Source organism: Papio anubis, chromosome 8 (genome assembly GCF_008728515.1).
Source record: "Papio anubis isolate 15944 chromosome 8, Panubis1.0, whole genome shotgun sequence".
In the NCBI taxonomy this organism is placed as follows: Eukaryota; Metazoa; Chordata; class Mammalia; order Primates; family Cercopithecidae; genus Papio; species Papio anubis.
The window spans coordinates 12,294,238-12,313,012 of record NC_044983.1 but is presented as its reverse complement, the minus strand read 5'-3'; the positions used below and the strand labels follow the sequence as shown (position 1 = coordinate 12,313,012).

Below are 18,775 nucleotides of genomic sequence, written 5' to 3'. Positions count from 1 at the left end.
GTTAAAGTGCACTTTTTCTGAGGGAGAGACATAATTAAGAAGCATATACAGTCAATGATTATTTGGCAAAAATCTATGTCTCATATATGCACCTCTCTTACATCTTTCTTAGGATTGCTATACGGAAGACTTTTTAATGAATTTAATAAAGTAAATCCTGGGCTCCAAGGTTATGGTAAAAATATGGATGAAGCATATGAAAGAACGAAAGCATTTTATATATCATATGCTTCTGCCATCTGTCAAGTATCCCAGCTTTTCCTAAAGTATATCTGTTAAACAAAGTATGTCTTCAAGAGAAAATAAGAGGTATATCAAGCAATCACTTAGTTTTACTAAAGATTTTTTAGGCATGTTCCCCCCAAAGTGAGAGATGTAATATATTTAATGAATAGATAATAAAATATTTGGCAGTTTTGTTGGTTTCTGATTAGCTCATTACTGCAAAAATTGAAGGTTGTATCTAATTGGGCTATTGTCAAATATAATGATGATAAATCAGTGTGATGGGATTTTTCATGGAAGTACCTCAAAATCTGTTCAATTAAGTGACATTTTTATGCCAAATCTCTTTATTTCTACTTATTTATATGAGTATGTTTCTCATTGCACACATTATACAGCAAAGGTAGCATGTATCTAATGTTGAACTTCTTTCATTCATTAATAAGTTACATTCATCCAAAGACAGTGAATTAATTGGAGAAAAATAATCTAATTCATTACAAGAATATTTTTGGATGATTTATGTTTTTATTATATTTTTAAAATTTTTAATTGTAATTATCTTTGATAAATTTATACTTTGTCTTTTTAGTGATGATAAAACAAGTTTGTAATGTAATTATCTTTTTATCATTGAATACAGATTTTAATTTTTCTTTTACGTCAATCCACAAGCAATTTTTTTAAATGTTGGTGTTGGGCATTAGAAGGAGTAAGCTAAAAGGACAAGTATGTTGTGTTGGGCTTACAATGGAGATAATGGAAGAGATGCAGTTATTAATCATGAAAAAATCTTTGAATGAGCAGGAGAGAGGCTAATGAAGTGGACGTGACAAGATCATAGGAGGATAGATCAATGACCTAAGAGTTCAAAGTATCAGGAAATTATCTGTGTGGTAACTGAAATTACCAGCAATTATGACTGCAATGATTCCTGGCAGTATGGCAGTGGGTGAACCAAAAGAAGAAATCCTCCAGGAATGAGGGCTGATAAGTGTAGTGACTTGTGTAGTGTCGTGATGTGAACTTTAAAGGTTAAGGAGGAAGTAGACAAGAGAGAGAATTATCTGGGATTAGTAGTGAGATACATAGAGGACACATACCCACCTCCTTGCCCATTGAAAGAAAGAGCAAAACCAGCCAAAATGGAGAAATAATAAAAAAGCAGTGCATGATTTTTCTGAATCTACTTCAGTACTTCACTTTGTGGATCAGGAAGTTATTCTGAACTTTGTGCAAATTCATAGTCACTTAATTGTAAAGAATTGTACAGTGCAGAATGTGAATATAAATGAATACAGATTGGTTCCCTACACTTCCTACAACTTTAGTAAACTGATCACTCACATTTAGAATAATGAATCTCACACATTACAAATTCCTTCTCCAGAAAAAAAATAGACGACATTATGTCTTTCACATTCTAAAATGGTAAGTATGCATATTCATTTCACTTTTAAATATGTTTAGTGGAAAGGATGACATTTAAAATATTTTTATCTTGTCAATGTTCTTAATGTAAATCATTCATAGGTATCAAATTAATATTTTCATATACAAATAATGGGAGATGAAACAAAATTTAGAGGAATATGACACTAAAAGCTGGATTCAATTTTTAAAATCTTTTTTTTAACACTATTCATTCATTTCATTTACTGCTTTACTTATTTTTGACCTAAGAAAACATCTGACTGTGTCCCTAATGCTCTATCTACACCTGGTCCCCAGTACCGTTAGGTGAGGCAGGCCTCAGTGCCAACAGTGCAGGACACCGTTTTATTTGCCCAAATTTATAAGCAAATGCTTTAAATGAACATATTTAAGCTTCTCAGAGAGCGAAGATCAAATGCTAGTACTGTGGGAAAACATTTTTCCATATAAATTTCTTTGCTTGCTTTTATCAGGCAATGAAAATTTTATAATATAACATTTTTATTCTGCCTTAACTGCCAGTAAACTCAAAATAAAATCCAGGGTTCAACTCTAGGAACAAGCTGATTACAAGCAACAAGATAAGTGCTTAGACACATTTATTTCTCATAGTTTAAAAAGTCTTTAGTTCTGTTGATAGATTTTAGTGCCCAATTTAAGACTGTGTTTAAGGTTGTAACATATTTAATATCTTTTTGGAAGAAGTACTGTTTTAATACAAGCATAAATATGTTTTTCCTTCTTTATGTTTGCTCTTCAGGTTGCATCATTTTTAAATGTCTCATGAAAAACAGAACAAGTAAGAAAAACTAATTTTTTGCATGTAAAAAAGATTTTTAAAAGTCCTATGAATATTTTTCCACTAAGAGAGGGTTCACACTTGGAGAGAAAAAACTATTTGTATCAATATTTGCTAATGTTTATTAGATGCGGAAATTTCTAGTTGTTTCTACATTTTTAATATAGATAGCTTGTTCTGTAAAGCAAGAATAAGCTATTTATCATATTTATATTACATATATAAATAAGGCATCGCTCAGTTACACGTGTGATTTTATTTTAGAACACAGAGTCTGCAAATTTATTAGAGTTCTCATTAGATACCTTTTTACATAACCAATAAACTATATCTCTATACATAGATATATAGATACAGATATAATATTCTTTGATTTGAAGAAAAAGTGACTTCTGTTAAGTCAAAAAAAAAAAAGAAAAGAAAAGAATGGATCAGCTTTGAGGCATGAAGATTACTTGTTTCATATACATATCAACTGGTCTTTGTAGGAAGTGTAATTGAAATCTCTTTTTCTGAATGAAGCTAGTACAAATAGTACAAGTAAACCCTATGCTTTTATCTTATAGTAATACATTACAGTTGCTTATGAGTCCATGTAAGATCTGGCAATTCATAAACAAAAATTAAATTCGCAAACACTTCTTCCTGACTGATACACATACACACACACACACCTTACACTTATTTTTTAGAAGCATATGATAATATATATTTCTAAGTACTATCTTGTTCTCTAATTTCAAGTTACCTACTATTTTATTCTTAATGACAGCATAGTTTATTCTATATTTACTTCTTAACGCTTACCACCATACTCTAGCCTTCTTTTATTTACTTTTCATGAATAATGAGTTCATTGGTTATGCAAAAAGATGCCTAATGAGAACGTTGCATCTAGTAAATTCTCAGGCTGTATGTTCTGAAATAAAATCCCACAGGCAACCTAGCTATGCCTTAAGTTACAAAAGGATGTATTTTCATTGAATTTCTAAATTTGCAAAAGATAATGAAAAGCCAGTATGGTGAAGTAAATTTGAAAAGCAGGGAGTTGAAAAAATAGTAGAAAATGAAACCTGAAATCAGAATTTCCCTTAGAGACAACTGGCAATACCTGAAACCTGAAGCTCTGGTGACTAATGGCTGGATCAACAGAAAAAGGAACATCAGGCCATTGGAGTTACAAGTACCGTATCCTTGAGCCTCTTGAAAATTTTGTCCTGCCCCCTTGACTTTATATTATCTCCAGGTTTGTGCTCATCTGTAGTGCTTAGCAGGTGCAATACAAACTTTCTCTAGAAGAATGCTTCCTTAACCCTTAATCCTGGTTCCTTAGACTTCTCCCATTTTTTAATTATGATCTCAACAATCAAAAAGACAATCAGAAAATGGTCTACCTCAAGTGAAATTTAACAGAAACAATTATTCACAAGTTTAGATTTTTCAATTCAGTGATTGAAATTTTCACATACAGAATGTTAAAATTATATATACATTATATATATCAATGCTTCAGAAATGAACAATGGAATAAAAATAGCAAAACCCAGTAACAGTAAAAACAATATATCTGACAAGTCTGATTTGAAAAAAATACAGGACAAAAATATATTCATAAATTCATATTTTAATGAATAACTTAAGAGCTAACATAGCTAAGAACTGCTAGCACAAGATATGAAACCATAAGCCAGCCTGCATCATAGAGAGATAGGGAGATGGGAGAAATGAGAGAGCATTAAACAGACATGAAAGGCAGAGTGAAGGAAGATATATATAACACATATTTAATGTGAATTCCATATGGGGAAACTGTAAAGAATGAAGAAGAGGCCCTATTGAAGAACTAACAGATGAGAAGTTTTCCAAATTTAATAAAAGACATGAATCAGGCCAGACACAATGGCTCATGCCTGTAATCCCAACACTTTGGGAGGTGGAGGTGGGCGGATGACCTGAGGTTAGGAGTTCGAGACCAGCTTGGTCAACATTGCAAAACCCCGTTTCTACTAAAAATACAAAAATTAGGTGGGAGTGGTGGTGAGCACCTGTAATCCCAGCCACTCGAGAGGCTGAGGCAGGAGAATCACTTGAAACCAGGAGATGGAGTTTGCAATGAGCCAAAATCACGCCATTGCACTCCAGCCTGGTGACAGATGGAGAGACTCTGTCTCAAAAAAAAAAAAAAAAAAAAAAGAATCATTAGATTCTGTAATTACAAAGTATCCCAGGCCACGTTTTGCAAAGTTAAATTTATACCTACTTTTAACATAATGATTTTTTTCCTTTTTATGAATTTTTATATAAAATGAATGCAAGTCTAATACTATGCATTATTTATTTAAAAATTGTTAAAAACAATGTTTTTATATAATAGTAGAATTGTTTTGAAAATGTTGTGGGTTTAGTTGCTAGAAGTTTGGTTTCCAAAATTCACTGGAGATTAAATTTCAAGATCAGAAGTCGGCGAACTATGGCTTGCAGCTGACTGTCTCTTATTAAAATATAATATTTTGGTATAATACAGACATGCCTGTTCAGTTCTTGTTTGTGGCTCCTTTTGACCTACAACAGCAGAGTTTAATGGTTTTGACAGAAACTGCATAGCCTACAAAGCATAATATATTTACTATCTGATTTACTGTCTCTTGAAAATAAAAGTTGGCCAGTACATGCTCTAAATGAAGCCATTTTGATTAATTATCCCTGAGAAAAATACATGATGTTAGATATCACTGCCTTTGAGTATGTCTTTTGTTTGTTTGTTTTTGTTTTCTTTTTCTTTTCTTTTTTTTTTTTTTTTTTGAGATAGAGTCTCACTCTGTCGCGCGGGCCGAGTGCAGTGGCACTATCTCTGCTCACTGCAACCTCCGCCTCCTGGGTTCAAGCAATTCTCTTGCCTTGACCTCCTGAGTTGCTGGGATTAAAGGCATGTGCCATGCACCTGACTAATTTTTGTGCTTTAAGTAGAGAGGGGGTTTCGCCATGTTGGCCAGGCTGGTCTTGAACTCCTGACCTCAGGTGATCCCTCCACTTCAGCTTCCCAAAAGGCTGGGATTACAGACTTGAGCCACCATGCCCAGCCTGAGTATGTCATTTAACATATATATCTCTAGCTTAATAATTATCTGATGGTATATCAGAGTTATAAGAAAAGTCAACATCATTAAAGGATAGGGAGTATGGAGCTGACTTAAGACAGGGAAGAAGACTTTTCAGGGCACTACAAGGAAGGAGCCTTGGATGCAAAGGAGCACTGGGACGTGTAAGTCCCTATAGAGGAGAGCAAGGGCTGTTCTATCAGGTCAGGCCAACTCCAATAACAAACCACTCTGGCATCTCAAGGGTTAACTCAAATACAAAAATTAGTTATCTCTCACTCCACAATCCAGTGGTATTTGTGGGACTGGTGGCTCTGATCCATGCAGATATATGGAGACCCATATTCTTTCCATTATGTGATTCCATATTCCTCTGGGGCCTCAGATGGAGAGGCTAGCACACTGCAGGTTTTTATAGTCCAGGCTTATAAATGTCCTGTATTACTTCTGCCCACATTCCACTGATTATAACATGGTAGTATGATTATGACTGCATATAAAAATGATTAGAAAATGTAGCTTAACTGCAATATTGCTTTAAAAAATAGTTGACACATTTTTGTGAGCAGTGTTTTCCATGGAAATTGGGATATAGAGGGCAAACATTCTAATTTATAGATTTGTAGGTTTGACACAGGCTGGGAAATAGTTCAAAATTATTTCTTTGCAACAGTTGCAATTTTCTCCTTGATCTATGATTTGGGGCCACACTCCAGATCTAAAAGATTCTGACTGGGAGCTTTTTGGAAGTCCATCTCTAGTTCTGCACCTCAGCTGGGCTGTTAGAGTCATTCTAGTCAAGGAGTGATCTGCAGACCAGCTTTGTTGGCATGACCTGGAAGCTCATTTGAAACACAGAATCTTAGGTTTCAATGCAGGTCTTCGTTTAGAAAGATCTTCAGATGATTTGTATGCACATTATTGATTTGTAAGCATTGGGTTGGAGAAATCTTGTTAGTCATGTCATGTGCTATTTGGTCTGACATATTCTGAATGTTTGCCCAACATACATGATATACTTACTCTTTCGATATAACTAGACATATTTATGTTGCTTCTGGCTCAAAATCTTGCCATCAGTAGTGTTGCCTGTAAGGAGGCTAAGGGACTTGGCTTATCTTACATTAATGTAGAAAAATACCACAAGTTTGAAATTACACCAGTCATTTGAAAAAATAATCTCAGGAATATTCCCCCCACCCCCGATTTATTTAATTGAGGAAGAAAAGGATAAGAATTGCTAGAGATCTTCAAACTAATGACTATAGACGTTGAAAGAGAGATTATCTCTAGTATTTTTTCCTGCGGTATTGCCTTATCAGGTATAGCTAAGGTATAACCACAATTAACAAAATGCTTCAAAGCATACGAAATCATAGATAGTGTCTCATACAAGCACAGTAGTTGTTACTTGCAAGGTCATCTCCTTGTTGCTTAGCATTCATACATGTGTTTACTATGTTCCTTTAGTAAATAATATGGGTGCTGTATTAGTCTGGGTTCTCTAGAGAAACAGACCAATAAATAAAGAGATTTATTATAAAGAATTGACTCAAGCAGTTAGGGAGGATGAGAAACCCCAGGATCTGTAGTTAGCCAGTTGGAGACCCAGGAAAGCCTATGATGTCATGCTCAACCAAACATGAAGACCTGAAAATCAAAGTGTAAGTTCCAGTCCTGATCTGAATCCAAAAGCAGCAGAAGACTCATGTCCCAGCTTGAAGACAGTCAGGCAGAGAGAGTGAATTCTCTCTTATTCTACCTTTGTGTTCTATTTAGGTCCAGCTACCCTGGGGAGGGAAAAAAAATCTGCCTGAATGGGACTACTGATTCCAATGTTCATCTCATTGAGAAATATTCTCACAGACATACTCAAAATAATGTTTCACCAAATATTTGGACACCCATGTCCAGTCTAATTGACACAAAACTAACCGTCACAGGTAGTATAAACATGTTGTACTTACTTGAGTTTATAACCAATTGTTTATATTTTGTAATTCCATTATTATTTGTAATTATAGGAACATATTTGTCATAATTATTATATCTCTGGTTTTTCTCATCTGTTTCTACAGAAATTAAGTTACAGCATAAATCCACATACAGTCAAGTAAATATGTGGCCCTAATGTTTTCAGATATTTGAAACCCTTCATAATCCAAGCAGATTTTAGGAGAAAAAAAGAGAGATTTTTTTTCAGCAAGTACAAATGTTTAATTATGATAAATGAAAATATATCTGTGGAAAATAATCTTAAAGGCATTTTTTTCTCTTGAGCTTTCTTTATCCTCCTTCAAGTTAGAGTTTTATTGGAAAATATGTCCAACTTACTTGAGAAAGGTGAATTTCTTATTTAAATGTGATGTCATTTAAAAATTTTAGAATATAGAGGCTTCTTATTCTTTTTACATTACCAATTGCCACCAAGATAAAAGAAAACCAGTTTAATAGAGGCTTAGTTCCCTGCTTACTTTCTAGTTTTCATTATTCATGATACTCATATAACATGAACTATGTATCATATACAAATATACATCTGGGATACTCTCTACATACACACATTATCATCATTAGCATCATCATCACCATCATCACGATAGGTAGTTACTAAATTAAGATTATGGTAGCTAATAGTTTCAAAAGTTTCACAAGCCTTTTACATAACTCATGACTTGTTTTTTTCCAAGCCATAAGAGTGCAATACTACAGAAATGAACTAACATTTTATTAAAAGAAAAGTGGGGAAATATCTTTGTACAGTGTTTGGTTTGAAAAATCTACCAACTCACCACTGGGTACTTCCATTCTAGAAAACTTAATTATTTCCTTGATCCGTATAAATAAGTGATTTAAAATAATTAATTCCGTTAAAATTTGATTTGTTTGGGCATACGAATTGGCTAAACCATTCATCCAGTGATAGAAAATCACTGCTTTGCCTTAGTTGTTTGCTTTAAATCTGCAGATTGTCTACTCTTCTATATAAAGTAGATTTTCACATGTGCTCTACATTTCTTTCTGCTAACCAAAATAAGACATAATGTCTACATTCTACTTAGTCAACACACAGTCTCTTTGACTGCATGAGTTGGGGTACAGCTCACCCATGCTCCCATAGTGAACATACTGGCTGGACAGACAGTAGCACTCAGAGTGGATAGGGTTGGAAACCCGGGGCTGGTGTGAGGGCAAGGTTAACCTCAAGAACAACTGAAGAGGCAGCTGGAATGGAAAAGTGGCAAGCCAACCTAGAAGTGCTAAGAGCAGGATATCTCACAGTTGCTGAAAATGTTGTTTGAGAGGAAAAGAAGCAGCGTTTGGGGGAATTTTGTGCCATCTGACTAAAGCTGCAGCAGTATTTATCTGGATCTTTGTTACATTAGGTAGAGATAGTACTATTCCCTTTTAGGAGAATGATTCTAGAAGCATTTATTTCCTAAGCCCACCCATGGAGAAAGGTTGAGTTGGACCATTTTGACTGATAGAGGAAGTGGCAAAATATCCCAGATTCCCTGTAAATGGAATGTCAGTGTAAAACTGCTCCCTGCAGCATCATTCTGTATACATATTCATCAATCTCATCAGTATTATCAGTTGGGAGAAAGAGGGCTTCAGCAAGGAGACTACTCTTATTACTGTATAGCTTTAAAGAGGTGGACAGAAGCCAGAAGGACAATGAAAAGTCGCAGAGGATTCTCAGAAGAGATTCCTAGCAGTGGCTTCCATGAGTAGATAATTTATAACAGAGAGTAAACCACAGTTGGAAATTCTCAATGAAAGCATTAGAGTAGAAATGCATAAAGTTGATTGATAAATAGACAGTATATCTCTCCTGCGTTACTTCACATTCAAGTTAAAATGTGAACGCAGAATTTGAGGAAGTCAGATTAACAGCTCTAGATATGTTTATTTTCATAATATCACTTCTTCCTTTAAAAGAAAAATTTCAATAACTAGATAATTTGCATTCTGAAGGAAATGAATTTCAAGTATTAAAATAATTTTTACTTTTTATTTCAAAGAATAAAATAAACACTTGTTTTGCAGCTTCAGTGGGTCAAATATTAAGGAAAGGAATGACATAGCTGCCTTGGGCACAGGGATGATGAGTAACCATTAAATAATAATTTGATATGGCTTGTTTCACTGAGATGAATTTTTACCAATCTTGCTCTGGGGAAGAAGAAGAAGAAGAATGAGGAAGAGGAAGAAGGAAGAGAAGGAGGAGGAAGGAGGAAGAGAAGGAGGAGAAAAAAGGACGTGGAGGAGGAGGAAGAAGGAAGAAAGAAGGGGAGTAATAGCTTTCTAAATTTTGTGTGATCTGAACACAAATCCACATAAACCCATGTAGCCTGGATATTGTAACGTGCTCACTTCAGCTCATTCACTCAACATACATTTATTGAACATAAATTATGTGTCAAGCGTGACACAAACTATACTTTTAAAAGTCCATATGAGCAAAAGGAATTGACAGCGTACTGTGTTTTCAGGACAGTTCAGCTAAATAGAGGTTACAAATCACATGAATGTTTAAAACAAAATAAGACAAAAAGCCTACAACGAGTACTATGATAGACATCAACACTGACTGAGGAACTGAAGGGTGGGAGGTGACTTAACTCTGGAGGAATAGGAAGGCTTCACAGAGGACAGGACTTTGACCTGGACTGGAAAAATATCTACAATTTTTCCTGATAAAGAGACATGGATAAGAATTTCTGGCCTGGGAAACTGAAGGTGAAAATAAATAGAAGTGGTATGTAGTTGACAAAAATGGGAAATTTGGCTTACTCTTACATGACGGAAGTGAGGTGAAGTAGACATAGAAAAGTAGAACTGGGTCACATTGTGAAGAGCCTTACACGTTGTGAACATGAATTCGTTTCAAGCTGAGAGTGAGGAATCAATCAATGTTTTGTTTTGTTTTCATTCTAGTATGCCAATATGTTTTAAAAGTATTTTTAAATAACACTGGATATGAAAAATCAAGTGGTTATTGCGATGTGAGTTTTGAATCTATTATAGAAGTAGGCATGGAAAAACAGGAAAAGATGTATTCAAGAAATATTTCTGAAGCAGCTGATTGAATATTTAGGAACATTAGAGGATCTGAGGATAATGTAGATTTGTTGGCAAATTCCGTATTTCCATCCTTGAGAAGAAAATTTATCTTGTAAACTATATAAACTTAGGTAACAACATACCAAATTCACATCATCTACGCTGAATGAAATAGGTCACTAATGATGTTCTTTCAGAATACCAAGTAGGGAGATTTGCATAGGCGATACTTTCTAAAATGTGTAGGCAGATGATGGTTAATAACAAACCGTCCTTGTTTAGAATCTGAGGAAACAAAATGAAACAAAATGAACAAGGTCATGCTACCAAAACCTGGATTATAGCAGCAAAGTAGAGGTCATATCTTAAGCTGTGTGTGTGTGTGTGTGTGTGTGTGTGTGTGTGTGTGTGTATGTATAAGATGTTTCTTTTAGTGACCAAAATGCTTAAAGAAATTTTAAAGTCTATTTTATTCAATTCAGTTTCTTACTTTTTATATTGGTTTGACAGTTCAGAAAACCTAGAATTAGATGAGCCCGAAGAAACACCGTACTTCCTCGTGGTTGACAGGGCATATTTGAAACAAAATTTCAGAGATCCAACATGGCTTGTTAGCTTTTTTAGCTCTGTCATTTGAAGCAAGTGACTTAATCTTTCTGTACTACAGTTTATTTATTTGTGAAACAGGAGTGATGGTATCCAGTATTATTAGTAGTAAAATACTGTAGTTAAAATGAGGAATAAATAGTAAAAGCAGATGTTGCTGTCAACAGAGGGTAGGCTCTGATCTGTGCATTTTGCATGTGTTGTCTCATTTAATCCTCATAACAAGCCCATAAATTATGTACTATGACCCCTATTTTACAGATGAAGAAACTGTGACACAGAAATGTGGAGTGACTTGCCAAGTCAGCATTTGGCAGCTGCGGGGCTTGAGCTCAAACAGTCAGGGTCCCCTGTCTGTCTTACAGTCATGTTATTATCTTGACTCTTCGTGGATGGTTTTATTGTAACCTTCATAAGTAGATGATCTCATACATATAAAGTAGTTAGAGCAGTGTCTGGCATTGATTAAGGGCCAGTAAATGTTGGTTGCTGTTTGTACTACTGCTATTTCACTACGACTTAATGTAATAGTTAAACTGGAGAGAATGAGTATCTGAAGCTAAATCCTTACCTAAAACACTCATATCTTCTCAACAATATTACTAATGGTTTTTTAGGGAAATCTCTCTCACACCAGCCTGTTACAATTAATATTCTCTGTTTTTATGTTTGTTAATTATCTGGTTTATTGTCTGTCTGGCTGCCAGACTATGAACTCCAAAAAAGAAGTCTGTCTCCTTTCTTTCTCTTTTGTACCCAGTGGTTAGCAGAGAGCGGAATGTATTATAGGCACTCAGTAAATATTTGTTATAAATAAAGTGAAGGCAGTAGAAATAAAAAGAAAAAAAATCATTTTTCCATTGGTCACATGCACAGCCTGTCACAAAAAATATTAAAATGAGAAGAACACGTTTCATTATTTTTCTCTAACCATTAGAAAATTGCAGCCATGCCCTCGGCATGAAGAATATGTTGTGCAATAGAATTGTAAGCAGAACCTCTCAGGCCCACTTAACAGTCTCACTGCCTTTCTCACTGGATCACCTATCTGCTTTGTCTAAAGAGTGACATAAGAAGGCGGATATGTCCTCTAGAGCTAGAGCCAAGTCCAGGTCAGCTCCAGAAAACCAGGAGATACCTTATTTCTGTTATGGGGGATTTATTGGCTTGGAGGAAAAATAATTACATTCGAAGATGAAGATTTTCTTTTTCCAAAAAAAAGGTATTTATGCTAGTATATCATGCTATATATTATACATATTATTTTATATAGATGCTATATATACTATATACTATATACTATATATTTATATATTTATACTGGCATATCATGCTATATATAAATATTATATTTTTATACTAGTATATCATGCTCTGTATTAGCTACATTCTTACTTTTATAAAACTTAAATGTCTGATTCCTACTCCATGAAAAAATATCACCAGAATAGATTTCTCTCCTTTATGTTCTCAGCAAGAATAAACTGTTAGAGAGTACTACTATGTCTATTTAAATATCTTTTGAAATATCTTTCAAAATTTTGGAACACAGGAGTATAATATAAAGGATATAAGCCAGACAGTGGAATGGAGTAAAATATTAGTATCAGTTATTTTCTCATTTTCTCATATAGAGACCTTTGGAGAAACAAATGCAAGAAAGAAGACGTAAACCTTAAGGAGTAATCAATTCTTTATTTAGGAAAAACATTTCTTAAGTGTCTTTATTTTTGTTAAGAGGTGATATGTTGGTGCTGATTCTCACCTAAACATATATTTGAGATCAGATTTGTGAATTGCTTAGGATTGTATCTCCGTTTAAATGACTGAAAGATTTTTCATCATTATGCGTATTTTTATTGCATGTTTGTTTTAATTAGTACTGAGTGGATAGTGTGCAAAAAGTCATGTGTTAAACCTGGAATGCATGAGCAATGGGTCTAATCCACAAAGATGGCATGGTACTGATATAAAATACAGCAATGATTATGTGATTTGTGGATGGAAATGATGATCTTATAGGCATCAAATTTCATTTATCAAACATGAATACTTGGTTTTGGTTCAGCTCACTTGATCACATTATAATAAATAAGTATAGCATAATAATATATTGATGTTCATAGGAACACAGCATGGAGAATAACTCACTACCTCTGAGAGCTGTATGTTTATGGTTCTACTAAGTAAAAAGCTAATGGGTGCTATCACAGTGAAATTTTAATCTAGATATAAAAATTTAATTCTGACAAAAAGAATTAGGAGAATTATATGACAAGAAGGGAAGAGTGCTAGAGGCAGAGCTTCAATAAGATCTCTGTGGTTAGAGTAAAAGGAGATTGCTATGTTGCAGACAAAGATGTGGAATGATTAAACTTTTAAACTTTCAATTCTTTTTTTTTTTTTTTTTTTTTTTTTTTTTTGAGAAAGACTTTCACTCTGTCACCCAGTCTGGAGTGAAGTGGGTGCAGTATGGGCTCACTGCATCCTTTGCCTCCCAGCTTCAAGCAGTTCTCCTGCTCAGCCTGCCGAGTAGCTGGCATTACAGGCGCCCACCACCATGCCCAGCTAATTTTGTGTATTTTTAGTAGAGATGGAGTTTTGCCATGTTGGCCGGGCTGGTCTCAAACTCCTGGCCTCAGGTGATCCTCCCGCCTCAGCCTCCCAAAGTGCTGAGATTGCAGGTGTGAGCCACCATGCCCGGCCTAAACTTTCAATTCTACCAAGTCTATTTCTCTTTTAAATTAAGTAAACTATCCATTGCCTTCTCAACCTATTTTTTCCATCTTAACATGTTTAATAAAGCAATAATCCTTATACTTACATAGTCTATAAATTATATATACAAATGCTTATGCTGTTTTACTCTACTGTTCACAGAAACTTATGTTTAATATATCTAGTAACTCAAAAACATATAGTGTCGCATATTTTAAAACTCTAAACCAAACTCATATATGCTACATCATACAAATATTGAGAGAAAGTGAACATAATTTCCACCTAGAGTTTTTTCACAGTTTTTTGAACTGAAAGATGTTTCATAGACTTCTCCTGTTTCTTACATTTAAATATTCAATTGTATTTAATTCAAAGCTCCTTTTTAACATACTTAGGTTGAATTTTGCCAAGATTGAATAGAATTTTGTGTGTGTGTGTGTGTGTGTGTGTGTGTGTTCACGTATGAACCATCATCTTTATGTCATTATCAAGAGACAGCAGTATTCTTCTTGGGTATAAGATAGCTGTTTGCAAACCGTCTTTAGTCCATGAACTCTTCTTTAAACAGGATTTGGATGTATCACTTGATTAGGATGATGTAATTAATTTTAAATATTTTAGATTTCTTAGGAGATAAATGTCTGCAGCGTAGTTACACCTATGGAAAAGAAAACTGGACATTTTTCTTTTAAAACTACAGAAATAAACCATATGTATATAAAATCACAAATTCCAAATCCTAATATTGAGAGTTTTAATATAGCTTACATATGAAAGCACTTGATAATTGACATTGACATAGACATGACATACTGCCTAGATGGTGAGGATGATATTGATGGAGACTTTCGCAGTATTTCAACATCCACAATGCAAGCACTAAGGGAGCAAGTATTTTTCTATATTTTGATCACCAAAATGTCCCCACCTCTAGAACATTATATTGTACATAGTGAGTATGCAATGAATATTTATTGAATAAATTAATACAGATTTGTAAACGATCACCCAACTTAGGTTTTAGATCAGTAAAATGAGAATGTAGGGATTTGAATGTTACTTGTCTGAGGGAGGTATGACAAAAGCCTCCCTCAGACAAGTAACAAACAAACAAAATGTGAGCTGTTAAGGCAGTGTTGTTGTCCTTCAATAAACTATTTTTACTGTTAAATGCTAAATTACTGATAAAAGTCAACATGTAACCAGAGGTATATGTCGTAAAGCAGAATTTACAAAAATCTTATATTCTATATACTTCCTTGTGAAATCTTTGTATGATTTACAGAGCATTTCCATGAGATTGAATAATACGGTACTATAATATCAATTTTACTCTGAAGATTTTTTATCTACTGAGTAGATAAAAATTCTTTCCTTCAGCAACATGCTGAGTAATAGTCACATAACTGCATAGACATGGCTGTTGTGATTCCTTCTCCTGGATCTTTCCTTTTGTGACAAAATTAAGTTAAAAAAAAATCCCAAATAGACACATACAGTTAAATTGCTTTGTGATAAGTGCTTTAAACAAACTAAATGGAGGGTGGGAGTTTGAGGATTGAAAGACTTAGTAGTTACGCTGATTAGACGATCCAATTTTGAGAAGGTGGCGTTTAAGCTGAGATCTGAAAGTTGCAACTTAAACTTAAAAAGGGACTTTTGCCTTTGGGATGGCATCTGGAATATCTGCACAGGCAGGCATAGAGGACACTGGGAGAGAAAGAGGAAAAGGGTTACTACACCTTGATGTACAACAATCAGTAGACTTGGAAATGCTTGCCTCTGATAGTACCACTTACGAAAATGAAATATGCTGTCAAGTAAATATTATGAGACTCTCAGTTTTTTACACTGTCCACCAGTGATTGGGATATTAAATTAACTGTCTAATATAAAGCAAACAAATTAAATTTTTGAGAATATGTAAACAAATGCAGTATAATTTTATGTAAATTTGACTATATTTCTGTTTTCTATTTGATTTATTTATTTTATACATGTTTCCCAGGATAGTCCACTGGTCTTACAGTCTGACAGGAATGTAACAGTGAATGCAAGAAATCACATGGGGCAGTTAACTGGACAGCTGACCATAGGTGAGTGTTTTGGGTAAAGATTGCCCCTACTGTGCTTGGTGTTTTTGTTGTTGTTTTTTGTTTTGTTGTTGTTGTTGTTTTGAGATGGAGTCTCATTCTGTCACCAGGCTGGAGGGCACTTTGGGAGGCCAAGGCGGGCGGATCACGAGGTCAAGCGATTGAGACCATCCTGGCCTACTGTGCTTGTTTTAATTGAGAAAAGTAGAAGTATGTTATTTCTCTGATATATAACTCAACATCCCATTACAGCCCAGTTTTCTTGTACATGATTTGACGTGTCATAAGCTACTCATGTTTCCTGTATTTAGTAATTATTACTCTTGTCAATATATTATTATGAGATTGAATTACATTTATTTTGCTGATCATTACTCTTGAATTATGAAATGTACCATTTTTCTAAGAAATATTTTCATAGCATATGTTAAATTATAATAAATAAACTTACGGAAACATGAGATGATATAACATTTTTAGGTCTATGTCTCTTTTCTAGGGGAAATATTTTCTAATAAATTGTATCTGCTCATATAAATTAGAAATTACATGAGTTGAGTATAATAAATATTCACATTTATCAATTACTTCTACATTTGATGTTGAAATTATCTGTATTTTAAGATTTATGGGCTTTATGTGTTATTAACATAAATTAATGGTGAAGTGTTACTTTTTTCTCATCTCAAATAAATATTTTAACTTAGAAATTTATATCAAAATACAAGATGTGATTACTTGACTCAGTTTTTATAAGAAGGCAAATAAGTAATTTGTAATGTAAAGTTTTGATATGCATGTAGATTCTGAATTATTTTTATAACACTGTATTGGTTCTGTGGATAAATTACTTAATATAAACATGACATATCTCTTTATCTATACATACATATATATATAAAGAGAGAATGAGAAAGAGAGAAAGAGGAAAGTAAATTACAGCTTTGAGGACTGAGGTGTTGTTATTTTAATGAGAAATTAATCATCTTTAAATGCAAATGTATGTTTCCAATATTTCTAATTAAATTATGCAAAAATAATACATTTGAAATATGAGCTTTAAAAACATGAATTTGGATTCTGTGTACTTAATTTGTAGGTATATGTTTTTTAATATTTGTTTTGATGAAACCAAAAGGGAAACATTTTAGCATATATGAATTTTCTGAAAATATAATTTTATTTGTAAAAATTGTTTCGCTGTACATCACAAAAGTTTGTCATTACATATCTATTAGTTGCTACAACTGGATAATGTTTTGTGATAATTAGAAATATAGCAGTTATAGAGGGGTGCTATTAGCAAATGGATTCAAGATTAAATAAAAGAAATATGTGTATGGATATAGAACTAATTCAGAAGCAAAAACCGTCCACTTAAATATTCGTGCTAATTCACTCCTGTTATGTTGGAACTGCAGAAACTATAGGCCTATGGAAATAGGCCTAACCTTGGTAGATTTTCCATATCCTAATTTTCTTAAAGTTGAGAACTCTTCAGCCAGATGGAACTTCCTTTTGCATTCAGTCTTTGATATAAAAAGTTCTTAGTAGAAACATCAAAATGTAAATTAAGAGTTGGGCGTGGTGGCTCATGCCTGTAATCCCAGCACTTTGGGAGGCCGAGGCGGGTGGATCACGAGGTCAAGAGATCGAGATCATCCCATCCAACATGGTGAAACCCCATCTCTACTAAGAATACAAAAATTAGTCAGGCATGGTGGTGGTGTGTGCCTGTAGTCCCAGCTAGTTGGGAGGCTGTGGCAGGAGAATCACTTGAACCCGGAGGTGGAGGCTGCAGTGAGCTGAGATCAGGCCACTGCACTCTAGCCTGGGCAACAGAGTGAGACTCTGTCTCAAAAAAAAAGGTAAATTAACTGCACAAAGATTATATACCCATGCCCACTGTCAGACACAATAGCTACATAATTCCTGCCTATAGAGCAAAGCAATCATTTGATTATATGAAGTACAAATACTGTTTGCATTTCACTGCGTGCTTTCCTGCAGGAAATAAAGAATATAGTGTGCTAGGATTTTCAGTTACCCTTCCAAACTGATTGTAATGTTATATTGATATTTGCCAAATGAGAGAAAAATAGCAAGAGGAGGAGGGAGAAAGAAAAAAATGTTAAGCTGAGTTTTAAATGCAGCAAATTATTAAGTTAATGATACAGCAGCTTATTGTGCAGAGAAATACATTTATTCCAGTGAGGATTTAACTTAAAGACTATTTAATATCTTGGTCCTTTGAGTGTATTTTTGATGACTTATGTATTTTTACTGGTTTGCATATTTTAATGAACATAGTACAAAAGAAGACTAGGGCTGTGTGAAAGGAGATAATGTATTCATATTTGAAACAAAGGCACAGGGAGCTACTTAGTAGTTTGTTGGGTACCAGCAGAATAGTTAATCTTTTGGACCCTCAGTTTTCTCATGTCTAAAATGGGGATAATGACACATTTTGAATGCTGTTATAAGCATTATGGTGATGTCAGTGTCTACAAATGGTAGGCAATTGTATATTGAATCTATTATTGTGATGATAGTGAGTGTAATTATTGGTATCACTTATGTTACAAATACAGTGATATGGGAGAAATCTCATGATGTTTTTCTATTCTGGGTATCTGTGTGATATTAGATAAGGCTGAATTATGATACTGTTGAGAGATATGTTACAAAACACAACACAGAAAGGGTATCCCGTGTTCAGAAACTCTTCAATT

General features: G+C 34.1%; 1 protein-coding gene across 3 annotated transcripts in view; it reads left to right on the top strand.

Annotated features, from left to right (window-relative positions):
- SGCZ (sarcoglycan zeta) overlaps positions 1 to 18,775 on the top strand; it is a 1,210,518-nt gene that overhangs the window by 1,019,928 nt on the left and 171,815 nt on the right. For all 3 annotated transcript variants that reach the window (XM_017961783.3, XM_017961784.3, XM_009212552.4), the window contains exon 4: positions 15,959 to 16,046. In XM_017961783.3, the coding sequence (XP_017817272.1) occupies positions 15,959 to 16,046 (88 nt within the window). The remainder of the gene's footprint in view (positions 1 to 15,958; positions 16,047 to 18,775) is intronic.